The following is a 24638-nucleotide window of genomic DNA, read 5'->3' as shown; positions in this document are numbered from 1 at the left end:
ACTTTAAGTATATGGGTTTTTCACCTAGGAAAGCATATCTGCATGTGTCCATTTTATTCCCACTTCTTGTGGCACTTGGGGCAATCATTCACTAGCCATTGAACACCCATGATTTCGTTGCCTTTTCTTGGAGAAGACTGGGATCAATAATAAAAACATTCCCAAATACCAGGGCCCCGCTTCTCAACAGCGTTGTTGCTAACCAGTTAGCAACTTAGTAGGTTGCCAATTAACTGCCAAGTTACTAACTAGTTAGCAATAATCCTTTTTCCATCCAATATAAAGTCGCTTTAAAATAATGCGCATTAAAAAGTTGATGCGACACAAGTGATGGAAAAGCGGTTAAGTCGCTTCAACGCCGGCTTTGTCGACCTCATTTATATCGCTTTAAAAAGGTGGATTGGCGAGAGATAAGTCGACATAAATTGGATGGAAAAGGTTAAAGCGACGTAGGAAGTTCGTACATGCGCAGTGCTATGTTATTATGTGCGCGAGAATTCGAATGTTGTTTCACATTATTTACCTCAGCGTAGTCAGCTAGCCTCAAATACAAAAAAAAATGGAGAGACAGACCTGGACACGCAGGGAAACTTTGAGTTTAATCGCAGTCCTGGCAGATTTGGATGCGCTGTCTGCCCTCGATGGAAAAAGACAGAGAAATGCCACTATCTTTCAGGGGGTGGCGAAGGAGCTGGAGAGGAGAGGGGTCGTGAAGCCGTGGCAGGCTTTCCGTACAAAATACAAAGCTTTGAAAGCTAGGTACTTAGTGGAAAAAAGGCAGGCATCAAGGAGTGGGGCTGGAGGAAGACGTCGGTTTGAATTTTTTGACGAGATGGACCAGCTACTGGGTGCCAGGCCGATAGTCGTAGCAAGGACTTCAGCTGTTGACAGCACCGGTGAGTGGATTAATTGTAAATACAAATTTGTTGATGTAGGGCAGGCTAGTGTTATCCTACGTTATCTGACAGGGACCTTGCTACTGTAAACTTGCTAATAGATAGCCCTCTTCAAGTGTCACACCGTGAGGACTCCAGGTAGTAGGCTACAGCTGTTTACATAAATGTCTTCTCATTTTAATCTTCACCCCATCGTGTATCGCTCGAACAAGTAATTATATGTTTATATCAAACAGGCCACGATACTCAGAGACATAGCACAGGTGCTAAATAAACAGAAAGACGTGTGCTGACATTTTCTAATGGTGGACGATTTCTCACTGTTACATTGTTGGTCTGGCTCTATAGTCCCCCTTGATGACCAATCTCGTGTGGAAGAGGAGGAAGAGGATGATGATGAAGAAATGGATGAGGAAGAAGAGGGTGCTGGTAAGTCTTAAGTCAGGATCATCATGCTTTTGAATGACATTTATTCATGCCAATAATGAGCTGTTGTGTATCACAAAAGTGAGTAGCCTACACCCTCCTCAGTTGTTTTCCTTTTTCTTCAGCATCTGACCAAAGTGGGTACTCCGGCACCCCTATGTGAAAATGCCCAGAAATAGTGATGTCAATGAAATCCTATGGAGAGTGTCCATGTCGTGTGGTCTGATGAGACCAAGATAAACAAATTTGCTTTAGATGGTGTTAAGCATGCGTGGTGGTAAACAAGTGAATTTTACCAAAAAAGTGCATCATCTGGCTAGTCAAGCATTGTTGTGGGACTGACATGGTTTGGCGATGTATGGATGCCGTCAACATTGGAAATCTGAATTAAACCTAAAGAAGCATGCATGTCAACATGCACTGTGACTACAGAAGCAGATCATGATACTCCATTGGATTTCATTCAAAACTCACACCCATCTACTTTAGCCAGGTGCAGACTCAAAATATACAATTTCAATGTACTGAAAGGTTGAAACGCACACTGATGACCTCCCTTTTAATTAAATGTGTTTGTGTTTATCTGTTTCCTCATGTAATAGAAGACTTAGGTGGACAGGTGACTATGGAGGACTCCGAGCCCCCAGCCCCCACCCCAGCAGCAGCAGGAGGTAGTCGCCTGTTTCGGAGGCCACTTAAGAAGAAGACCGGACTAGCTGCGGTGAGTCAGCAGCTGTCTGACCTACTGAAAAGGCAAGAGAGGCAGGAGGAGGCAGACAGAGAGATGCTAACCTCTCTGACTACATCCGTCAAGCGCCTGGTGGACTGCCTGGAGCGTCAAAACAACCCACTGCCCACTGCCTCTTCAAGCAGCCAAGTGGCCTCACCGTCCTTCCCTACCTACCCTCACCCCTCTCCCAGCCCCTTTCTTCAGAATCAAAATTTCATGTACATGCAACAGCAAAGTTATTCCTCCACCACCCACTCCCCTGATTTCCCAACATATACTGAAATGTAGGTTTTCATAAAAAACAAAACAAAAAAAAACACACTTAACCAAAACATGATTCCCAATTGTAGGCATTGTACTTGTTTATTTGTGAAATGTTAATGTTTTAATGTTATTTAATATTTATTATTACTATTTATTAAATGCAATTTTTTTGTGAAAAATGCTCATGTTTGTTTGTTTTTGATATACATACTATTCACTTGATGTGAATTCTGTCGTCTTTTACAAATTCATGTGACTCATCAGGTGACGCATCAGGGCATCTCTTATTGCTGCTGCCTCAGTGTTCTCCTCCTCCTCCCTCCCAGTGTCCTCAGGATCTTCTCCTTCATCCTCATTTCCCAGTTCAGGGAGTATATCAGGTGCAGTCTCTATCTGCTCTTGATTTTTTGCCTCACACATGTTGTGCAGGACACAGCATGCCGATATAACCTTCGGCATAAACAGGTGGTTGATGTCACTCTGCCTGCCCAGCACCCTCCACCTTGCCTTCAAACGACCAAAGCTATGTTCAACGGCTACCCTGATGGCATTTAAATGTTTGTTGAATGCTTCCTCTGATGGGGAGAGCACAGGTCCAGGGTAGGCCTTGGTCAACCATGGGAGGAGGGGGTAGGCAGGATCTCCTACTAACAGGAAGGGTATGTTTGTGGCCTGGATAACAATATGGCCCTTAGGGTGTCTGTCCTCATTCCTGAACAAGCCTGATTGTTTTAAAACGGCGGAATCGTGTGTACTGCCAGGCAGACCCGCAAATATATTTCTGAACAAGCCCCTGTCATCCACCACTGCCTGCAGCACTAATGATGTGGCTCCTTTTCTGTTCACAAAATCCCTGAAGCCCTCCAGAGGTGCAGAGATGGGGATATGGGACCCATCAATTGCGCCGTACACCTGTGTAGATAATAATAACAATCATACACAGTCAATTGTTGCATATCTGCTTTATAATGATAAATTCAACTCTAAGTGTTAATTCAACCGTACAAAATGAGTGGGACCATATGCTAAAAGCAGTATTGACTTAAGACTGCACATTTTACCATGTGATAGGCCTACAGCCCCAGACAAAAAGAAAAAACACCCGTTGTGGAGGATGTTCATTCAGTTGATGTTAGTGTCCTTTTCACACAGACAGAGGACAGGTGCAGGGGTTGGTAATGGGGGGTCTGTCTGTGGGTGAGTGTGGTTTTGTGTTTCGAAGCGGGCAAAGAAACTGTTCAGGTCATTCAGCAGAGAGGTGTTGCTCTCAAAGGGCTATTGTAGTCTGTGATGGCCTGTATGCCCTGCCATAGGTTCTGTGTGTGTCTGCTGTCTGAGAAGTGTGAAGTTATTTCGTTTGTATAGTATTTCATTGCCTTCCTGATGCCCTGGGACAGGCTAGCCCTGGCTTATGCAGACTAGGCAGTTTTGGGTCGGGTCTGTGATCCATCATTTTTCAAAAAAAATGAAATAAAATAAATAACCTTAAATGACTGTATGAACATCCTCCACGACAGGTGATTCCATACTTTTTGCCAGGGGCTGTAACTATGTTTGTAAGATTGTAATTGTAGGCCTCTTAGGGGCCTAAAGCAAAGTAGGAGGGGTTAGTCTAAATGACATTTTATTCATACAGGGATTGGATAGCATAATAAAATCACGCCTACCTGGGGTATGCGCTGACGTACGTCATTCCTATAGGCGATTTGTTGAGCCTCTTCTGCGGATGGCAATTTGATGAATCTATGTAGCATTGAGCACAAGACTCTGCAAAAGCTATATACACATCGGTGAACCGTAGTTACAGAGACTCCGAACTTCCCGGCAACGACCCGGTATTCACAACAGCTGGCTAATTTAAACAGTGCTATTCCCACCCGTTTCTCCAACGACACAGCTGCTCTCCTGCTCGCAGGGTCAGGCCTCATACGTGGCTCTACAAGCACACATATCTCTCTAAACAGATTCTTACTGACTCGAAAATCAGTCATAAACTGACGGTCCGTATATATTGGTACGTCCTTCTCCCACCATAAACAGCACCTTTGGTGCTGCCAGGTTACTGGCGATCTGCGAGTACTACAGGTCAGAAGGACACTCATTAGGTATGCGAGTCGCCTTCTCCGGGCTGTCATCCGTTTTCTGATAACAGTTATTGTGGATAATATATTGATAATTAATAAGACGACACGTAGGTTATCCATCTTGTTTTGTCGGTCCGGTAGCCAAGGCTATATTCTCACGCGCGATAAAGTCTATTTTACTTTTGACACAAACATTCTAAAAGAGCGACTCAGTGGATGGAAAACGTCCAAGCGCGACAGAAAAAGGTGGATTAACGAGGGGCATTGTGACGTAGCGTAAATGCGCTTTAAGTACTTTTTTGATGGAAAACGGTTCTGGTGCGACTTTTGTCGCTTTAAATAAAATCGACACAGGGGACAAGTCGCTTCAGAATTGGATGGAAAAAGGATTAATGACACTGTCGAGAAACGCACCCCTGGTATTGTGTTGAAATGTTAATATAGCCCAAACCCTGACCCAAGTTTAGCTTGGCTCAACAGGTAATAGGCCAGTCAATCTAGCGTTTGACCCGGGACAAATTGCAATAGTAATCCTTCCATGTTTTTTGTCATCCCTAGCTATGTCCAAATAACACATTAAAAATCTACAGCTTTATATTTAGTGGAATACCGTATACTTTTTTCACTTTGACCTTGAAAAAAAGCATGTTCCACTAAGTATAAAGCTGTAGATTTTTAATATGTGATACAAGGGGGTTTAAGGATCACTTTAAAGTAGGAACGATTATTATTGCAATTTATCCCGGGTTTGGACCTTTTTAGAGCTAGATTGACTGGCCTATAAGGCTACAATATGCAACAGTAGAGTAGAGTAGAGTAGAGTGCTTTTATTAATCCCGAAGGAAATTAAGGAAAGCCTATATAGCAAGCTATATAATTGTGCTTACATTGTAATGTAACGCTTATGCATACACAACATATAGCTTACAGGTGATTGAACGTGTACACTTTGTTTGACGCAAATTGTAAGAAACTTTTGTACACACATGTGCCTCGCTTATCTCACGTCCCCTATAAAAAATGATGTCAGGCTATTAGCATATGGTACACTGGCCACTTTCGTGACAGCGCATTCCTGCGAGCGCTCAAGCATTTCGGCTCTTAAGCCATCATCAGTGTGTGGTACTCACACGCACCACTCACTGATGATGTCTTAAGAGCCGAAACACGTCTGCTTGTGGACATGGTGGTAATTTATAAATAAACAATGAGATGTAGCTTGTTAGTGCGGATTTTTCTTCTTTAAGTTGATACCTTTTATTGCGCACAGGAAGTCATTCATTTTTTCCCAGACTTGAAGTCTGTACAGCATGCATGCACACTTTGCCATTCCAATGCATTCTAATCAGACTGTGTCTGCATGCACCGTCATAAAAATGGCCATTTTCTTACTGTGCAAAGCATGTTTACTATACGTTGAATCCATAAGTTACAGTAAAACAATTGCTGCACTTCTTGCTGCTACATTCACATAATTCACTTCCTGAAACATAATTCTTTCCGTTGAACGAATTACTCAGGTGTTTTATTTGGCTATTTCAGCTACTGAATCATCGGGAGGCAAGGGTATTATTGCGCTCTAGATGTTTCGAGAAATAAGTTGGTGCTGAATCTAGCTAAGTAGCTACTGAATCATTCTGAATACTGAATTACTGAATTATTCATTCAAGGCTACAATTCAGCAATATCACCTACAAACAATAGGCTACACAGAAAACTATCATCCATATGTAAATTTTAAATAAATACATACCTATACTAAATGAATATAAATAAATTACAATATTTATTAAACATTTAGGTAACACTTTATAATAAGTACCCCTTTTTAGGCATTACTTAAGGGTTAGTTAAGCCTTATTTTACCATTAGTTAACCCCTAGTGAATCACAAGTTAATCATTATGTAAGCATTATTTCTCATTTCCTAACTATTATCTACTACCGTTAGTAAATGGTTAGTGTGTGCTGATATAACAGTTCGCTAAGCAAAGTTAAGCCTTAAATAAGCCTTATTTTAACAATAGTTAACCCTTAGTAAATAACGAGTTAGTCGTTATGTATGTGTTATTCCTCAGTTCTTAACTATTATCTACTACCATTAGTAAATGGTTAGTGTGTGCTGATGTAACGGTTCGCTAAGCAAAGTTAAACCTTAGTTAAGCCTTATTTTTAACATTAATTAACCCTTAGTGAATCACGAGTAAGTCGTTATGTATGTGTTATTTCATCATAAGCAATGCTTATCAAGTCATTTGTTAACGTTTTGGAAAGCATGGAAAGGTTTTCACTTTAAAAGTTCCCCAGATATGCGCAAGTAGTGAGTTGTAACTTCTTGTTAATGCATAAGCAATGCCTAACAAATCATTTGTTAACGTTTTGTAAAGCATGGAAAGGTTTTCACTTTAGATCAGTTCCCCAGATATACTTAAGTAATGAGTTGTAACTCCTTGATAATGCGTAAGCAATGCCTAACAAGTCATTTGTTAACGTTTTGAAAAGCATGGAAAGGTTTTCAATTTAAAAGTTCCCCAGATATGTGCAAGTAGTGAGTTGTAACTTCTTGATAATGCATAAGAAATGCCTAACAAATCATTTGTTAACGTTTTGTAAAGCATGGAAAGGTTTTCACTTTAGATCAGTTCCCCAGATATACTTAAGTAATGAGTTGTAACTCCTTGATAATGCGTAAGCAATGCTTAACAAGTCATTTGTTAACGTTGTGGAAAGCATGGAAAGGTTTTCGATTTAAAAGTTCCCCAGATATGCGCAAGTAGTGAGTTGTAACTTCTTGTTAATGCATAAGCAATGCCTAACAAATCATTTGTTAACGTTTTGTAAACCATGGAAATGTGTTCACTTTATATCAGTTCCCCAGATATACTTAAGTAATGAGTTGTAACTCCTTGATAATGCATAAGCAACGTTTATCAAGTCATTCGTTAATGTGTTGTAAAGCCTGGAAAGATTTTCACAGAAAAAGTTCCCCAGATATGAGTTATTAATACGTTGAAACTTCTTGATAATGCTTACGCAATGCTTATCAAGTCACTTGTTAACGTTTTGTAAAGCATGGAAAGGTTTTCGCTTTAGATCAGTTCCCCAGATAACCTTAATTAACACTAGAACTACCAGGATTTTTCTGCCTACCTAGAAGTACCAGAGAGGGGTCATTTGACCCGGCGGCTTTTACCTAATACACTAATCACTCATTTTGTTATGGTAATGAGGCTGTTAGGGGCCGTGTGTGGGGTGAGGGGTGAGGGGGTCACACCTTACAGTGCTAACAGCCAAGACAAACAGGGGGACAGACAGCTTCTTCCCAAGGGCTGTCAGCCTCCAAAATCACCACAGGTAAATAGCAACCTGCATGAAGATATCAGCAGCAAAGACAGATAGCACAGTTTGGCGGACAGTGTGTTAAAGTTTTTCTCCATTGGTTTGGCTCATTTCTTGAAACTGAGATGTCATTCTCAAAACATGGACAAATCCCAAAACTAATTTGCAGTTCCTCACAACAGAATGGCATTTATCATTGCTTTCATCAAATTTCAAATGCTTTTGTACATGTCTCAATCATATAGTACATCCTTGCAAATGGCTATGTACAAGTATCCTACAGTTAACACAATCAGCTTACATTTAGTAGAATTTTCAAATGAATGTACCTTGCTGATCTATCCCAATTGGTTGATTCTCAGTGTAATGGTTGTCCTGAAAGCATGTCAGCACATTTTCTTCATATAAGTCATCAATGAACGTGTGAATGTCCCATGTGATCATGACGAATCATATGACTGCAACCAGATAATGGTTGAATTACAGTTTTTTGTCGATTGGTTTGATTCATTTCTTGAAACTGAGATGACATTCCTATATCCATTGGGTCATTTGGCAAAACATTCTTACACTTCTGCAGAACAGTTCAGATAACTAGCAAAATGTCATATACCTCCCAAATTACCTCATTCTTGCATCAGCACTAAACCGTCTCACATATAAATAGTCAATACCATAAAAATGGCATAGATCCTTCTCAATTGCTCTGGCTCATTTGCATTCATTTAGTCCTTCTGTCAAAATAAACTGGATGGTTCAGCACAACTACATGGATCCTCATCACTCGCTCATATCACCCCAAAAAGAGTTTACCCATGTGTCATAACTAAATTACTTCCCCACATATATCATCAGTACCCCCAAAATACATTGTCCCTTTGCCATTGTGTAAGCACTGCCAGTCAAAATGGTTAGGTGTTTTATCTACGTTCAGCTAACAGATTTCGACTATGTATAAAAATGAAAAAGTGAGTGAAACCATTGAAGTTTGACAACACAGATAATTTACCAAGGACATTTATCAGTAAGTTAACTTTCTTTACTGTAAATACATATACAGAAAGTAATGCCCATATATCACAGGTTTCTCATGGGTTTGGCTCATTTCTCAAAACAGAGATAACATTCTCAAAATAACATGGATAAATGCCAAAGCAACTAGCAATTGTTCAAAACAGAATGTTGTTTGAAAAAATGTCATGAAATTAGCCAAATAACAGAGGAAACTGTAGTATACACGGTTGTAAAATTATTTTCTACTAACTAGTAAAGTTACAATACCATCTGACCTGTTGAACACTGTCATGAATTTACTATGTAATGAAATTCTTAAAATATGATGTCCTTGACTGTTTTGGGAATTGCGTAGACCACTTTGCATATGATGACTTACACAATGAAATAATGCTGACGTGTTTTGGAGAGGGCAACCATTAGACTGAGAATTGTCTAATTCGTTTAGATAAGCAAGGTCAATTTATTTGGAAAATGTGCTAAATGTATGCTGAATGTGTCAACTGAAGGGTATTTGTACATATCCATCTGCAGAGATGTACTAAACATTTCAGACATGTACAAAGCATTTGATATCTGATGAAAGCAATGAAAAATGCCATTCTGTTTTGGGAAATTGCAAGTTGGTTTGGGGATTTGTCAGTGTTGTTTTGAGAATGTCATCTCAGTTTCGAGAAATTAGCCAAACCAATCGAGAAAAACTGTAACGTGTGAATCTCCCATGCCATGTGACCATAACAACTCATGTGAATGCAACCTGGCAATTGTTAGATGGATAAATACCAATGCATGTGGACTACTGCTTCATTTCCCTCAAGACTTGTGTGGTGAAAGAAGCTCCTCTCCAAGGAAGGAAGATGCAGCACTCAACAGGCATTGGAAATGATCCACACACGCACACACACGCACACACACACATGCAAAAACACTCTGTGTCTCAAGTGACAGCTGTGAGCTGCTAACAGCTACATTTCCATAACAAAAGGAGTGTCCGCAGGGGGTCCAAAGGGTCAAATGACCCTCTTGTGGGGCTTTTAGGTAAAAAGGTCAATTGACCCCTCCGTGGTAGTTCTAGTGTTAATGAGTTGTAACTCCTTGATAATGCATAAGCAATGCTTAACAAGTCATTTGTTAATGTTTTGGAAAGTATGGAAAGGTTTTCACTTAAAAAGTTCCCCAGATATGCGTTACTAATGCGTTGAAACTTCTCGGTAATGCTTAAGCAATGCTTATCAAGTCATCCATTAATGTGTTGTAAAGCCATAACAGGTTTTCACTTTAGATAAGTTATCCAGATATACTTAAGTAACTGGTTATAAATCATTGATAATGCATAAGCAATGCTTATCAAGTCATTTGTTTTGGAAAGCATGGTGAGATTTTCACTTAAAAAGTTCCCCAGATATGCGTTAGTAATGAGTTGTGACTTCTTGGTAATGCATAAGCAATGCTTATCAAGTCATTTGTTAACGTTATGGAAAGCATGGAAAGGTTTTCACTTTAGATCAGTTCCCCAGATATACTTAAATAATGGGTTATACATCCTTGATAGTGCACAAGCAATGCTTATCAAGTCATTTGTTAATGTTTTGGAAAGTATGGATAGGTTTTCACTTAAAAAAGTTCCCCAGATATGCGTTATTATTGCGTTGAAACTTCTTGGTAATGCATAAGCAATGCTTATCAAGTCATTCGTTAATGTGTTGTAAAGCCATAACAGGTTTTCACTTTAGATCAGTTCCCCAGATATACTTAAGTAATGGTTTGTAATTCCTTGATAATGCATAAGCAACGCTTAACAAGTCATTTGTTAATGTTCAGAAACATCCATGAGGGGCAGTCACATGAGCCTCAACTTAGGCCTAGGCCTACTGTTTGCCATGCTACCAGTCATCACACACTAACCATTACAAAAGGGTTAAATAAGACTTCACTGATGCTAAAGCAAGAGTTTACAAACCGTTACCATACATGCCTAATAGTACTTGTTAATGGTTAGGTGGTAGGAGACAACAAAGAGATCATGTTTTTTTCATAAATAAAGGTGGGTTATCAGACATTTTAATGATGGTTTACTAATGCTTATCAGAAAGTTAAATCACCATAGACGAATGATTAATTAACAGTACTTAATAATTTCACAGAAATACATAATGACTGACTCGTGATTCACTAAGGGTTAACTAATGCTTAATTTTGTTTAGCGAGTAGTTACATCAGCACACACTAACCATTTACTAACAGTATTAGTTAATGGTTAAGAAATGAGAAATAACACATACATAACGACTTACTCGTGATTCACTAAGGGTTAATTAATGTTAAAAATAAGGCTTAACTAAGGTTTAACTTTGCTTAGCGAACCGTTACATCAGCACACACTAACCATTTACTAATGGTAGTAGATAATAGTTAAGAAATGAGGAATAACACATACATAACGACTAACTCGTTATTTACTAAGGGTTAACTATTGTTAAAATAAGGCTTATTTAAGGCTTAACTTTGCTTAGCGAACTGTTATATCAGCACACACTAACCATTTACTAATGGTAGTAGATAATAGTTAGGAAATGAGAAATAATGCTTACATAATGATTAACTCGTGATTCACTAAGGGTTAACTAATGGTAAAATAAGGCTTAACTAACCCTTAAGTAATGCCTAAAAAGGGGTACTTATTATAAAGTGTTACCAATATTTATTTACAGTGTTGGGTAAGTTACTTTTTAAAAGTAATTGGTTACTTTACTTTAGTTACTGCTTTCAATTGTAATTGAGTTACTTTACTTATTACTCAATTTAAAAAGTAACTTGTTACTTATTACTTTACTTTACTTTTCACGGGAAAAGGGATTTTAACCAGTGTAGTGGCACAACTCATTCCCCAGGTTGTAAGCCGGCTGTGTAAATGACCTAATATTTTAATGTGCAAACTGCACCTCTATGGAATCCCTCATAAAGGGCCTAGGCCTATTGTCATTCTCACATCTAAAATGCATTTCATGATTGCCCTGTAGTCCTATTTATAACAGTGTCAATAAATTTGAATCTAGTCTAACATTACGCCATAGAATAGAATAGAATAAAATAGAATAGACTTTTATTGTCATTTCAGCATGAAAATTGCCTTTGGTCTCACTGAATAAAAACAGAATGAGTAGGGTGAGGTGGCCATACCAAACAGAAATGTTGTGGGTAAGGACACCCTAGGCTTACATATTTCCTCTCCTCAATTTTGACCTTGGATTGTATGCATCAACATTATTATTAAGGATTCTACGGAATGCAGAATCCGTTCGTGCTGGAAGACGGTGTGATCAGGCACATTTGAATAGCCTGAAGAACGTGGCCTCAACGCAATAGTGTTGCTTGCGCTGTTATTCCCAATTAGTCTACTTGATTCGCGCTGGCTGCTGCTGCTGACGGAGCTACCCAAACTGTTTTTTTGCATAGTATCTAACCAATACGTCATCAGTGAGACAACAGAGGCCATGGCATTTGCGATGGGTACAGCTGTTTCATTCATGCATTTGCGTAACGGTGGACTCGGAATGACTGTAGATTTAACTGCGCAGCGAATCACTTTCACTTTACCTGGCGTAATGTTAGAAACAAATGATGGTGGAACTCCAAGTAGTGTAGTATAGCCTATGTTAAGCACACCACAGCGCAACGGGCTCATGAAAGTCCCAGTGAAAGACCTTGCATGCACGAGGAAGGAACATCAGTCTGCGTGCGCGCGCTCTCACACACCCACACCCGAGAGCTCGAGAAGGGCTGGGGGAAAAAAACAGCCCAGACAGAGAGCTTCGCGCATCTAGAACTAATATCAGCAAACCTGAGGACGATTTAAAGGCTCAAATAACGAGTAACGACCGTTACAGCAGTGCAGTAACTGTAATTACGTTATTGAAATTTGAAAAGTAATGCGTTACGTTCCTAAGTTACTGCCAAAAGTAATTAAATTACGTAACGACGTTACTTAGTAACGCGTTACCCCCAACACTGTTTATTTATTATCTCAGGTACCTTTCACCTGATTTCATCCATTTCAACTACTATAAGTCTGGCCTTGCCATCCATAAGCTTCCACTCGAGTTCTCCTTTCCCTGATGTAGGCCTACGTGTTACTATCAGCCTATTATGATAAGATGGTATGGTAGGCTAGACCATTAAAGTCATGTACTGCACAGTACAAAACACAACACCGGCAAATAAGCCCCTACGGCCTACGGGCTCGGAGTCCGCACTAGTATTAATGGAGTCCAGAATTGTGTTCCTTTGAGCCAATTTTTTTGACTGCACTGCTACATCAAGATTTAAAGATAAGAGGTGTCTGACCCATAAAACTAATTGTCTTTCAAAAAAACATCTCTCTGCAAGTAATATCCCCAGCGCAGGCCCAGCCAGTTGTCTGAATCAAGTTAATATACAGACACAGTAGCGCCGATTTCTGTCATTCCCTTCATATCTTGCTGTCTTAAAACAAAGCAATTTTTTAAATCTAGTCATTTTCCACTCCATTTAATTTCTCTTGTCATCATTATGGTTCCTGTCTGCATCCCAATAGGTATTAAATGAGGAAAGTAATCCCTTTTATGTGTCACGGAGCTGGCCAAACACTGGGAATTCCTATGGTCCAGTCTCCAGGCTCCAGGCTCCAGTCTCTCCTTCGTCTGCGTGTCTGCCTGTCTGTCTGTGTGTGTGTGTGTATGTGTGTGCGTGCATGCGTGTGTGTGTGTGTGTGTGTGTGTGTGTGTGTGTGTGTGTGTGTGTGTGTGTGTGTGTGTGTGTGTGTCTGTGTGTGTGTGTCTGCATATCGGTCTGTGTGTGTGTGTGTCTGTCTGTCTATCGGTCTGTGTGTGTGTGTGTGTGTGTGTGTGTGTGTGTCTGTCTGTCTATCGGTCTGTGTGTGTGTGTGTGCGTGTGCGTGTGCATGTGTGTGTGCGTCTGTCTGTCCGTCTGTCGGCCCCGGCGGCCTGTTTTTACGGTGTGTGATCTGGGGGCTCGTGACCTCGTGCAACCCGCCGCCCATGGGAGCAATCAGGGGTTAGCCAGCCCAGGGCTCCCGTCCCGAGCACAGCACACTCGCTTGCAATCAGGGGTTAGCCAGCCCAGGGCTCCCGAGCACAGCACACTCGCTTGCTTTCTTCAGGGTTGCCAGATGAGGCTGATGATTTCCAGCCCAAAAAATGTTCAAAATCCGCGTAGGACAAAATCCCGCCCAATTCTATTGATTTCTATGGCAAAAATTGGGCGGGTTTTTCTGCTAAATACCATTTTTTCCCGCACACGGCCATCCTAAGCAGCCCAATTGGGCGGGAAACAGCCCAATATGGCAACACTCCCTTTCTTGCTTTTTTTTTGTTTTTTTTAGAGTATGAGTGTTTTAATGGAGTGAATGTACATGTTTGTTTTTATGGTGAGACGAAAGACAAATTTCATGCTTGCATGACAAATAAAGTATATTCTATTCTATTCTATGTGCGCAGCGGCGCTCACTCACCCCTTCTCCATGGCGCGCTTGCTTCTTGCTCCTTCTCATGCTTTATTCTCGCTGCTGTTTGCTGGACTCTTGCGCGCGTGCGCTCACCCATACCATTGTTTACTTGGGCGCGCACACTCACTCACCCGCACGATTGTACTTTTGCTCTTTCTCATGCTGTCTTGCCACTGATGGGATAGCATAATGGGATGAGCCTTTATTGTCTCTTCTAGAGAGAAATTTACTTTGGGCACAGAGAGTCTGAGAGTTTACACAAAAACACTTTAGACATCAACACATTAGACAAACAAAAAAACTATTAACAGGAATGGACGCAAAACATGTAGCCTATCTCTAATGCAAACACAGGCAAACATATCCACACACCATTCATACTATTACTCATACAATAATATTTGGGTGGTATCTGTTGGACTCTTGCGCATGCATGTTCTTGTGTTGTCTTGCTGTTGGACTCTCCTGCATGCAAGCTCACTCACCTACACAATTGCACGTTTTTGCAATGGCTCACAATTGCTCTTGCTACGTCTGATGCTGCCTGCTGGAGCTGGACTCTCCTACCTCACTGGACTCACTCACCCCTCTCAATTGTACACTTACGATACGATAAATGCACGTTTTGTTAAAAACGAGAGAAGTTCGAGAGAAGATGAAATTGGGCATTACCACCTGCATTCTGTTCTCCACTCAACTGTCATTTGCCTGAATTCAGCGCAAAAAGATAGACACGCCTATTTAACCAGCTGCATCTCATTCTCCGCCCTGCCGTCATTTGGTGGAATTTCAGCGCACTGGAATTTGGAATGCCCCTTAATTAACTAACCAGCATTTATTCTCTGCTCACCTGTCTGCAGTCAGAAAAGTTCTTTCTCGCTCGTACCCACCACCTCCCCTTTCGCCTCCCTTCCGCCACTGTTTGATCGATTCGTCACGTGTCTTGCCCTAGCTTCCTTCAAGTTCGCCACGCTCCGTTGCTCTCCAACCATAATCTACCGGGGGGTGTCTGCTCTGAATTCGCACATATCTGCGGGCGCAGATACTGCCCGAGCTCTCATACTCCCGAGCTCGAGAATGTTTACTACACAATTACTAGAATGTTTTCTTGGCCGTGGCAGTACTTCAGCACCACGGCCAGCGATCTTGCCCAATGCGCCATCTAATGTATCTCAGCTTCTTGAGGTCAGTGATCCCTGCGGACCCCGTGAAGCACTTTGATGATCAGTCCACCTCGTGGACAGCCACTCTTTTGCGAGATCGGCACGATCATGAGCAGTCCGCTCTCCAGCGAGAACGAAGATGTATGCATACAGTACATGGTTAATCAAAATTTCAGAGAGTGAACGAATGAACACTTTATTGTCAGTTCTAATTTAAATTAATTTTGCATCCTTGCACAAGTTTCGTTTAAGGCAGGACAAGACATACGTGTAACATCACAGAACTATTGTATGGGACTACATGGAGCTTGAACCCCACAGCAACCCGCACCCACATTAGCAGATACAGGTATAGGCAAGATAGGAGACACTGAGTGCAATCAAGTATGCAGACTCCTGTCCCCCACTTGTGCTTGTGGCCTGACACCCCGTCTCCGTGGAGAAAACAATAGTTTCCCTATTGTCAGCCTAGCCACAGCAACTTTTGGAGGATTGTTCTTCATTCACCATCCCGATTGCAAATGAGAAAATGACACTAGAATTGTGCTTTTGCAAGATATTGAATTCATTTTCTGTCATCAGTGACGTCATCACAAGGTCACACGCAGGCAAGTGAGCAAGGGAGGATGGAAGTCCTCATATTGGAATCTACCTACACAGACCTATATACAGACATCACCAGGCCTGGAATTTCATCATTTTAGGGGCAAGGCTACTTGGCCTTTTGAGTTGTCAATCTTTTAAGGGCACCAAGGCCAAAGGCAGATAACTAAGGCCATACTTTAAAACAAAACAGTAATTGTGTGTGAACGGTAGGGTAACCATGTCTGTGACAGCAAAAAGGAGGGCGTGTTTTTGTATGGGGGGTTTGGGGGTCCTCCCCCAAGAAAATATGCGTTTCTTAGATGCAATTTCATGCATTTTAATGCATTTTAATCAATTACGGCTTCATGCTAAACCACAAAACTAAGTAAGAAAGGGCATCAAGGCCATTGTGGCCTTAAGGGCTCTGCATACTTCACGTGCGCACTTTGGCGCGTTTGGCGCGAGAACCATCAATGACGTCATCACTTGCGCCAGACTATTCATACTTCAAACAGGCTTTCGCTCGCATTTTCGGAAGTGCCCTCTGCTGTTCATGAGAGAAACTGCAGTATCTTTCGCAACTCGCACCGTGGGTTCTACGGATGTATAAATAGAAAGCCAAACACGGCTGCTGTAGGGCTATTGAACGTCTGACTTGTGACTTACCACATTGAAACGTAGATTTTTGTTGTAGCCTACATTGCCAGATCATTCCAAGACCATGTGAGAGCATTGTTCTGGCGGCAGAATTTATAAGTAGATCGCCGAACACAACGTGCTTCTGAACAAAGTAAACAATTGTTTCACTGAACAACATTTAAGGGAGAAGATAAAATAACTCTCTAGGACATTTTATTATCCTCAAAATGATGCAGAATCCATTCTGTAGTAGCCTACAGTAGCTGTAGCCTCTCTTCGCAACTCTTGCTTTGTCTGCCTACCTACATGGTCGCTGGTGGCGCACGCCAAGTTACAAAAAATGTGGGGTGCACGAACTCGCGCCACGGCAGCTCGCGCCACGGCGTGTGACGTCATTTTGGGTCACGTGACGGCGCGCGCCATCGTCGCGAGTGAAGTATGAAGGAGGGTAGCGCCAGTCACGCCAAGTATGAATCCCCCTTTATGGCAGATATTTTTTTCAAGGGCACAAGGCCTCATGGCCCTCAGTACATACAGTACATCACCGCTTGCTCTTGCTACTCCCTCTGCTGTTTCAATGCTGGACTCTTGCACATGCACAGACTAGTCATTGAAACCCCACAATCACACACTTGCTCACTCCCTGAACTGTGCGATTGCACTCTTGCTCTTGCTACTTTCTGGTGCAGTCTTGATGCTGTCTGCGTGCCTATTGCGCATGCAGGCTCACTGAACCACGCGGTCACACGCTTGCTCTGGCTCCTGCTGGTGCTGTCTCGCTGCTGTCTGCTGCACTCTGCCTGTCGGCCCCTTAGCGACTCCTGAACCTCCTACCCAAACACCAGCACACACACACACACACACAGACAGACGCACACACACCCTCACACATGTAGGCCATGCGACCACACACAGACAGATATACGCATTCACACACACAGATACACACACACTTTCAAATGCTCAGATATACACACACTCTCACTCACTCACTCACACGCACAACTCATTCACATACAGTACACAAATGCAGACACACACTATACACCCTCACACAGATGCACGCACGCACACGCACACACACACACACACACACACCAAGTGTCCTCCTTGCACTCCACACCTTTCTCTATCTCCTTCCTCTCCTGCTCCTTACCTTCCCCTCCAACTCTTTTACATGTCTTTACGTGCATTCACCTCTAAAAAGATGTATGACGTTCATTATGTCTTGAGGTTATATTAACTGTTTAAGTTATTTTGTTTCAGACATGTAAAAAGTTTGTTATCCTTGTATACCTGACATGTTTGGACGGTGAAACTTCCGTCTTCGTCACAGGGTCCCTGTGACAGTGTTGCCAGATGTGTCTGATCAAATCCCACCCAAAAGGTTCTCAAAAAACGGCAATATGCGCTAAATTTCGCCTAAATTCAACAAATTACATTGACTTCAATGGGCCCAAAACGGCGGAAAAAAATAGCAAAGGGCCAATTTTTCCCGTTTTTACCCGCAGACGCTCATCCCAAGTAGCCCAATCTGGCAACACTACCCTCTGACTAAGACGGAAGTTTCACCGTCAAAACATGTCAGGTGCACCGATACCACTTTTCTGAAAACCGATACAAGTACGAGTACATTAATGTGTGTACTGGCCGATACCGAGTGCCGATAACGCTATCTTTTACCACCAAAATACAGTGAAAATAAATGCATGGCCTTGTTTTTTTACCACCTGTGATATTTTTATTGTCAATTTCCATGTAGATTGTGTTGGTAAATGTTAGTAAATGTATGAGGTGGCACTTATTTCCATGCTGTTTTCAAGTCCAAAGAACATGACAAGATTTTGCTTTGTTTTGAGTAACAGTAGTACTCGTAGCTGGTATCGGCAAGTGTTTGACGAATACGAGTACGAGTATAATGAGCAGTATCGGGTGCCGATACCGGTATCGGTGCATCCCTAATGTCAGGGGAAGAATAACAAACTTTTATATGTCTGAAGCAAAAGAACTGAAACAGTTATCGTAACACACCTCTAAATATGAGAATTTCCCATGCTGTGCGTTCCATGCAAATTAAAAATAGATGGACTTAATCGAGGAAGGAGTTTAGAACAGATGTGGGGCTCAGGCCCTCGGGCCATCTTCTAATATGGAAGCCATGCAGCCACAGTGTAACAAAATCTCAGCATATGTGAACTAATGAACCCTATTCACAACATACATTTACACTTACTGGATCTTTTGCAGTTCATGTACGCAAATCTCCACTAATGTGACCTGATGACCCTCTGATTTATCATCATGCGCTGACTAGATCCACACCCAGGGCCGGTTTTTAGCATAGGCCGGCTAGGCGGTCGCCTAGAGCGCCATGTGAAGAAGGGGCGCCGAAATGGCGCTCTCCTATGCGTAATTTTGCGATATGAAGTTTTTTTTATGAAGTCGCAATCAACAAAGAGTGGCGAAAGCGCTCCTCACGGCAAAGCGCCCCTCAGCCAATAGTAATATCGCTTCCAACTGTCTCTGGGAAGTCTGTGAACCAATAAACAGACAGTTCTGAGAAAGGGGGCGGGACGAGTGACAGCCTGCGCTCTATTTTGAATTTGGAGACTCACTCGAGAGACAGAGAGGGCAAGCGCAAACAATAGTGCTGCTCTGCTAGATGGAGATTATTATGTTCTCATTAAACCACTCATTGCATGATGCAGGAGTTTCAGAGGGTGTTTTGGAACTATGTGATTTAATCAGCAACTGTTTGTGATTATGGAAAGCCTAATAGGTTACTATTTGGAATTAGAGAGAAAAAGAGCTTTGTTTTTTATCAGAGAAATCGCTAGTTAGCATGCTAACATTAGCCAAGTATGCCAAGCAATGACATCCAGTAAAGTAGCTGTTAGTAGCCTACTCACTACTCACTAACACCCACCTGATATCATAATAGGCCTACTTGCTTAGGTTGACAAGCAATGTAAAGTAAGACTGGTGCAATGTTTAAAACAATTTTAGCTGCCATATCTCCTTCCATCCACATGAATTACCTGCTTGTTGTAAGCTTAAAAAAACATTAATTTCCAGACCAGAATGACATAGCCTACATTAATCATGTAACAGAACCATGCACAGCAGACAAGTGAGGCTATTTACTATATTTTGTATATTATGAAATTCAATAGCGTGACAGCTCTTCTCCCTTTCTCTCACCCTGTCCCTCCAGTTCAAACACATAGATAGCCCCCTTCTCATTCTCCTACTCACAAATGCACCACTATTTCCAGTCCAGAAATGAAATTGGTTTGGAAGACAGCACAAATGTGTAGCTTATTAAAATTGTTATGCTGCCTTGCTTTGTGATGCTGTAGGTAGTGTAGATCAATGCAGACCTCCTTGGTAGGCTTATTGTCTACACATGCATTTTACATGCAAATGTAGGCCTACTGTATCACTCTCCTGGCATTTCAATTTCACGTTACAATTCAAACACATTGATAACCTCCATCTCATCTGGGGTTGGGGGCCCCACCACCATCACATCCAACATACCACACAGTAAAGCTACTTTCATGCGACTCAATCTGATGTGTTGGTCACCTGTCAAAAAGAACCACAAATCCATTTGATGAAAAACGGTTATTGTTCTTGATGCTATTTAGTTAAGCTTACTACGGATATTACTCTTGTGATCTGTAAGGTATAAGAAAGGGGGGGGGGGGCGCCAGAACTCAAACTCGCCTAGGGCACCAAATAAGCCAGAACCGGCCCTGTCCACACCAAGGCTTCGGATTCACTGTGTTTTGTAGTTTATAGTCATGAGCACTCATGACACCCTTGGATTTATAAAGCATTATAAGTTAGATTCATGGTTATTCATAACTGTTAATATAAAGCATCATGAAGCATTATGAGTGTAGTCATAATACGTCATCAGTAATTATAATGCGCATTATAATTTGTTATAAATGTGCTTATTATGCGCTATAGATATGGGCTTTAAGTAAAGTGTTACCATTTTTTTGTATCCTGACACCTTTCAGCTGATGTGATCCACTTCAACAAAAGGTCTGGCCTTGCGAACCATATGCTCGAGTTCCCACTCAAGCAGGGCCGTAACGAGACATTTTCAAATACTGAGGTCAAATATTGCTCGCTGTACTGCATACTGTACATTTAGAATGCTTCAAACTCATCAGTCAAACTCAAGTTCATTTTCATTAATCACTGCCTCAAGGATAAATGGGGGTGGTGTATACAGGTAGAATTTATACCATTGTTGATCATAGATTGATTTTCATCATATATACATTTTACATTTCTGAAAAAAAAATACAGAGGACATGGCCTCTGTGTCCTCAGTGGTAGTTACGGCCATGCACTCGAGTTCTCATTACCCTACTAAAGGCCTACGTGTTACCCTCAGCTACTGTATGATAAGATGGAATGGTAGGCTACACCGTTAAAGTCATATTGTTTTATACTCTGTAAGTCTCTCTCTTTCTTTCTGCCGTCTCACTATCTTTCCCCCTTTGAACTTCTTTCGTTCTGCTTCTGCATCTATCTATATCCATATTCTTCTTCTTCTTCTTCTTCTTCCCATTCTCTCTCTTCCTCCCTCTCACCTCTTTCTTTTTCCTCTTCCTCCCCTCTTTGTCTCAGTCTCTCAGTCTCTCTCTCCCAGGGGCCGAGATCCTTTCAGCGGTCCACTGTGACCTTGGCGAGGCCTGAGGCTGACTCCATGCTCCTGTCCTCCCCTCTGGAAGTTGTGGGAATTCCTGGATTACTCACCGCCGGGCCGGGCCGGTCTGTCCTGGCCGCGCTGCGCTGTGCTGGGCTGCGCTTGGCTGGACCAGGAGAAGGAAGGAAAGCCCACCACATTCCCACATTCTCTCCCTCCCTCTGCATCTCCCTCTCCCTCTTCCTCTCCATCCAGACGCAACACCTAGTGGCCTGGGAACAGAGGAGTGGGCTGGGGCTGGAGCTGAGGCTGGGGCTGGGGATGGTGCTGGAGCTGGGGCTGGAGCTGGGGCTGGGGCTGGAGCTGGGGCTGGGGCTGGGGCTTGGGATGGAGATGGGGCAGGGGATGGGGATGGGTACAGGGAATGGAGCTGGGGCTTGGGATGGAGATGGGGCAGGGGATGGGGCTAGGGCTGGGGCTGGGGATGGGGATGGGGATGGGGATGGGGATGGGGATGGGGATGGGGCTGGTCCTGTGAAAGAGGCTGGTGGTGCTGTGTCGACATGCGCAGCTTCGTCGAAATGAGCTACCAGAGGTTGTTTTTGTTTTGTTTTGTGTACCAAGCGCTATTCAGACATACCGCTATTTCGACACCCGACATGCGGTAGGGTTAGGGTCAGGGTCAGGGTTAGGGTAACTGCATGCACTCTCCCTAAACTGATAAAAACCTGAGCAATGTAGCACAAACAGGAAAAGTGCCATTTTCAGACAATTGACATCAATGTCTGAATAGCGGCATGTCTGAATAGCGCCATGTAACCAAGCGATCTACAGCACAGCTCAATGGGTAGGACATATCGACAAGACAACAGCTCGCCGGCCAGCATAGCACAATACGGAGCAGAGCCCTGAATCCTGATAATGAAAGGAACCTTTTGCGGCCAGCCTGAGCCAACAGACATGACGCCTGGTCTGTCTGGTATGAGATTTCACCGAAAATAAAGCCGTTGTTGAAAAACAATTTGTACACCCACCCAGCCACCCACACACCCACCGCCGCCGATCTGTTCCCATGTATGCGCAGCCATGCAGCCTGCCCAGCAGCCCTGCCAGGTACGAGGGTTGAAAAAAAAGGAGGTGGGTGTAGGGTGTCACTTAATGTCATGTAATGGTACGTCTTACGTACTTGTCATTCACTTAACAAACCCTATTTGTCGGCTCTGGCGGCAAATCAAGAGTGAAGAAACAGAACCAGCAGGGAGAGCCAACAGGGGGGTGGACAAGGGGGTCAGTTTTCCTGGGCCCAGGGAGAGAGAGGACCCAGAATTGAGTTCCCATTACACTGTACGGTATGTATGTATGTATGTACGTATATATAACGTTCACTATGTCTAACTGTTTAAATCACACCTCAGACTTTTCTTTTACCTCAGAGATGTTAAAGTTTTATCTTTTTAAGTTTAAGGGTTTTTTTATCAAAGAAAAACTGAAGTGTGGCTGTACACTATGTATTGAATTGGGGGGGGGGTTCAGATGACTTTGTCCTGGGCCCGGCCAAAGTTGTCAGTCAGCGGCCCTGGAGCCAGACTCCAGCGCTTAAAGAGGAGAATAGTTGTTGAAAATTACACAAACTACAGCAGAACTGTTCTGTGCGAAAGGATGATGAGAACAATTTCATGTTCTCACTATTGTCAGCACGGTTTAAAAATAACACCTAGCTGGGCAAGACAACTGCAATTTATAAGATTTTTGCATAAATATTGGTGGAGACGGTGTTTGACTAAAATTGTGCTAACACTGGTATAGCTTCGGCACACCACAATTTGTCTGTCTGTGCAATGTGTAATGTCTGTCTATCCACCCATCTGTCTATCTGTCTGTCTGTCTGTCTGTCTATCTGTCTGTCTGTCTATCTGTCTTCGTGTACTGTATTTATTTATGTCTACCATCCCCCTGCATTTCTATCTAATAGGCAGATGAACATACCAAAAAAACTTCTGGAACATGCAGGGGACCCAGCCAGGGAAGACTACAGGGGGGAGACAAAAGGGGTCAGTTGTCCCGGGCCCAAAACTGGGTTTTCATCAAATACAGTAGTATCTAAGGCGTTAAATTTAGACAGAGTTTAAACTTACCAGCCACTTTGACCAATTAGTGAGTGTGTGTTTGGCTTGTAAGATTAACATCTATTAGCCGTTTTGGCTGGTGATGAAAAAAAAGTTAATTTAGAGCTCTCCTGTGTCAATTGAAATGGGGGGGAGGGGATGACTTCAAGTTTCAAGTTTATTTATTTAACAAAAGGGACAGCATATATTACCAGCATTTAATCAAAATGCTAAGTATACAAGATTATAGCCACAAGGCTAGTTTCCATCTTTTGTCCCTTTTCTTGTTCTGGGCCTGGCTAAAAAGCTGTGCGCGGCCCTTGCCGCAGAGCTCCATATGTTTCGATGCAGCGGATTTTATGCTTTGTCACCCAATATCCCCCGTCCCACTGACAGAGAGTGGCAGGAGATTCTCTGGGGGATGAAAGGCTGACGCTGACGCCCCGGCCCGCATCAAACGAAAATATGGGGCGAGCATGTCATCACACGCTGGACGTTTTATTCAGCAGTCAGAGCCCTCGACAGTCGAGACATAACACAGGATAAGGAAAACGGCCACACACACACACACACACACACACACACACACACACACACACACACACACACACACACACACACACACACACACAGAGAGATGGATAGAGGGAGAGAATAGAAAATAAAGAGGGAGAAAGATAGAGGAAAGGAGAGAGGGGAGTGGTGATGGAAAGGAAGGAAATATTTGAGAAATCTGCACTGGAATTGCCTTTACGAAAACACACTGACTGAAGCAAGATGAGACTGGCGCGGTGCATCCTCGTTTGATTCGTTCTGCCTGGTGAGAAAGTACCCCAGTGTGATTTAAAGGTCTTGGATGTGTATAGAATTTCAAGCACTCTGAAACCTCTTCTTCTTCTTCTCCTTCTTCTTCTTCTGCTCCTTCTTCTTCTTCTTTCTCAACACAAAAACGGCACACAAAAAAGTCAACTTTCAAGTCCGTCAGACATATTTCACATAAATAAGGGCAGATTCCCATGGCAACCTAACAATAACAGTCCTTTTATTTTTCCCAATTATCAGACAGAGTGCTGCATTAAACCGGGGAGGAGCGAGGCAAGTCATCTCATCTCCGAGACTGTCTCTGGCCCTCGCTCGCAATAAAAGCCTTTGATCTCGCCAAAACTAAAAGACAAGAGAGCTTTTCCTGAGCTTGTGAAAACAAACACATGCATTTTTTCCG

The 24638-nt window shown here is 42.5% G+C and overlaps 2 protein-coding genes across 3 annotated transcripts; one reads left to right on the top strand and one right to left on the bottom strand.

Moving 5' to 3' along the window:
• Positions 1–284: 284 nt before the first annotated feature.
• On the top strand, positions 285–2415 carry LOC134440180 (uncharacterized). 2 transcript variants are annotated; one of them, XM_063190149.1, is made up of 3 exons: positions 285–896; positions 1245–1325; positions 1928–2415. In XM_063190149.1, exons 1-3 carry the CDS (start codon positions 560–562, stop codon positions 2338–2340), a joined length of 831 nt encoding a protein of 276 aa, XP_063046219.1. In that variant the 5' UTR covers positions 285–559; the 3' UTR covers positions 2341–2415. The 2 variants fall into 2 exon arrangements, with proteins under 2 accessions (XP_063046219.1, XP_063046218.1); XM_063190148.1 differs by having other exon boundaries at positions 1925–2415.
• Positions 2416–2556: 141 nt separating this feature from the next.
• On the bottom strand, positions 2557–4721 carry LOC134439953 (uncharacterized). Its single transcript, XM_063189880.1, has 2 exons — positions 3984–4721; positions 2557–3228 (listed from the first exon to the last, which is right to left on the bottom strand). The coding sequence occupies exons 1-2, from the start codon at positions 4518–4520 to the stop codon at positions 2557–2559; spliced, it is 1209 nt and encodes a 402-aa protein (XP_063045950.1). The 5' UTR covers positions 4521–4721.
• Between the last annotated feature and the right edge of the window lie 19917 nt (positions 4722–24638).

Source organism: Engraulis encrasicolus, chromosome 23, assembly GCF_034702125.1.
Source record: "Engraulis encrasicolus isolate BLACKSEA-1 chromosome 23, IST_EnEncr_1.0, whole genome shotgun sequence".
NCBI lineage: Eukaryota > Metazoa > Chordata > Actinopteri > Clupeiformes > Engraulidae > Engraulis > Engraulis encrasicolus.
The sequence above is the reverse complement of the archived record's forward strand: the minus strand, read 5'-3'. Positions and strand labels throughout refer to the sequence as shown.

Excerpts from the sequence above, each read along its gene's own strand:
- LOC134440180 (XM_063190148.1), top strand. The coding sequence starts at position 560 with ATGGAGAGACAGACCTGGACACGCAGGGAAACTTTGAGTTTAATCGCA. Across the intron at positions 897-1,244 it reads TTCAGCTGTTGACAGCACCG|TCCCCCTTGATGACCAATCT; the intron begins GTGAGTGGATTA and ends CTGGCTCTATAG. Across the intron at positions 1,326-1,924 it reads TGAGGAAGAAGAGGGTGCTG|AAGACTTAGGTGGACAGGTG; the intron begins GTAAGTCTTAAG and ends CTCATGTAATAG.
- LOC134439953 (XM_063189880.1), bottom strand. The coding sequence starts at position 4,520 with ATGGATAACCTACGTGTCGTCTTATTAATTATCAATATATTATCCACA. Across the intron at positions 3,229-3,983 it reads TACGTCAGCGCATACCCCAG|GTGTACGGCGCAATTGATGG; the intron begins GTAGGCGTGATT and ends TTATCTACACAG.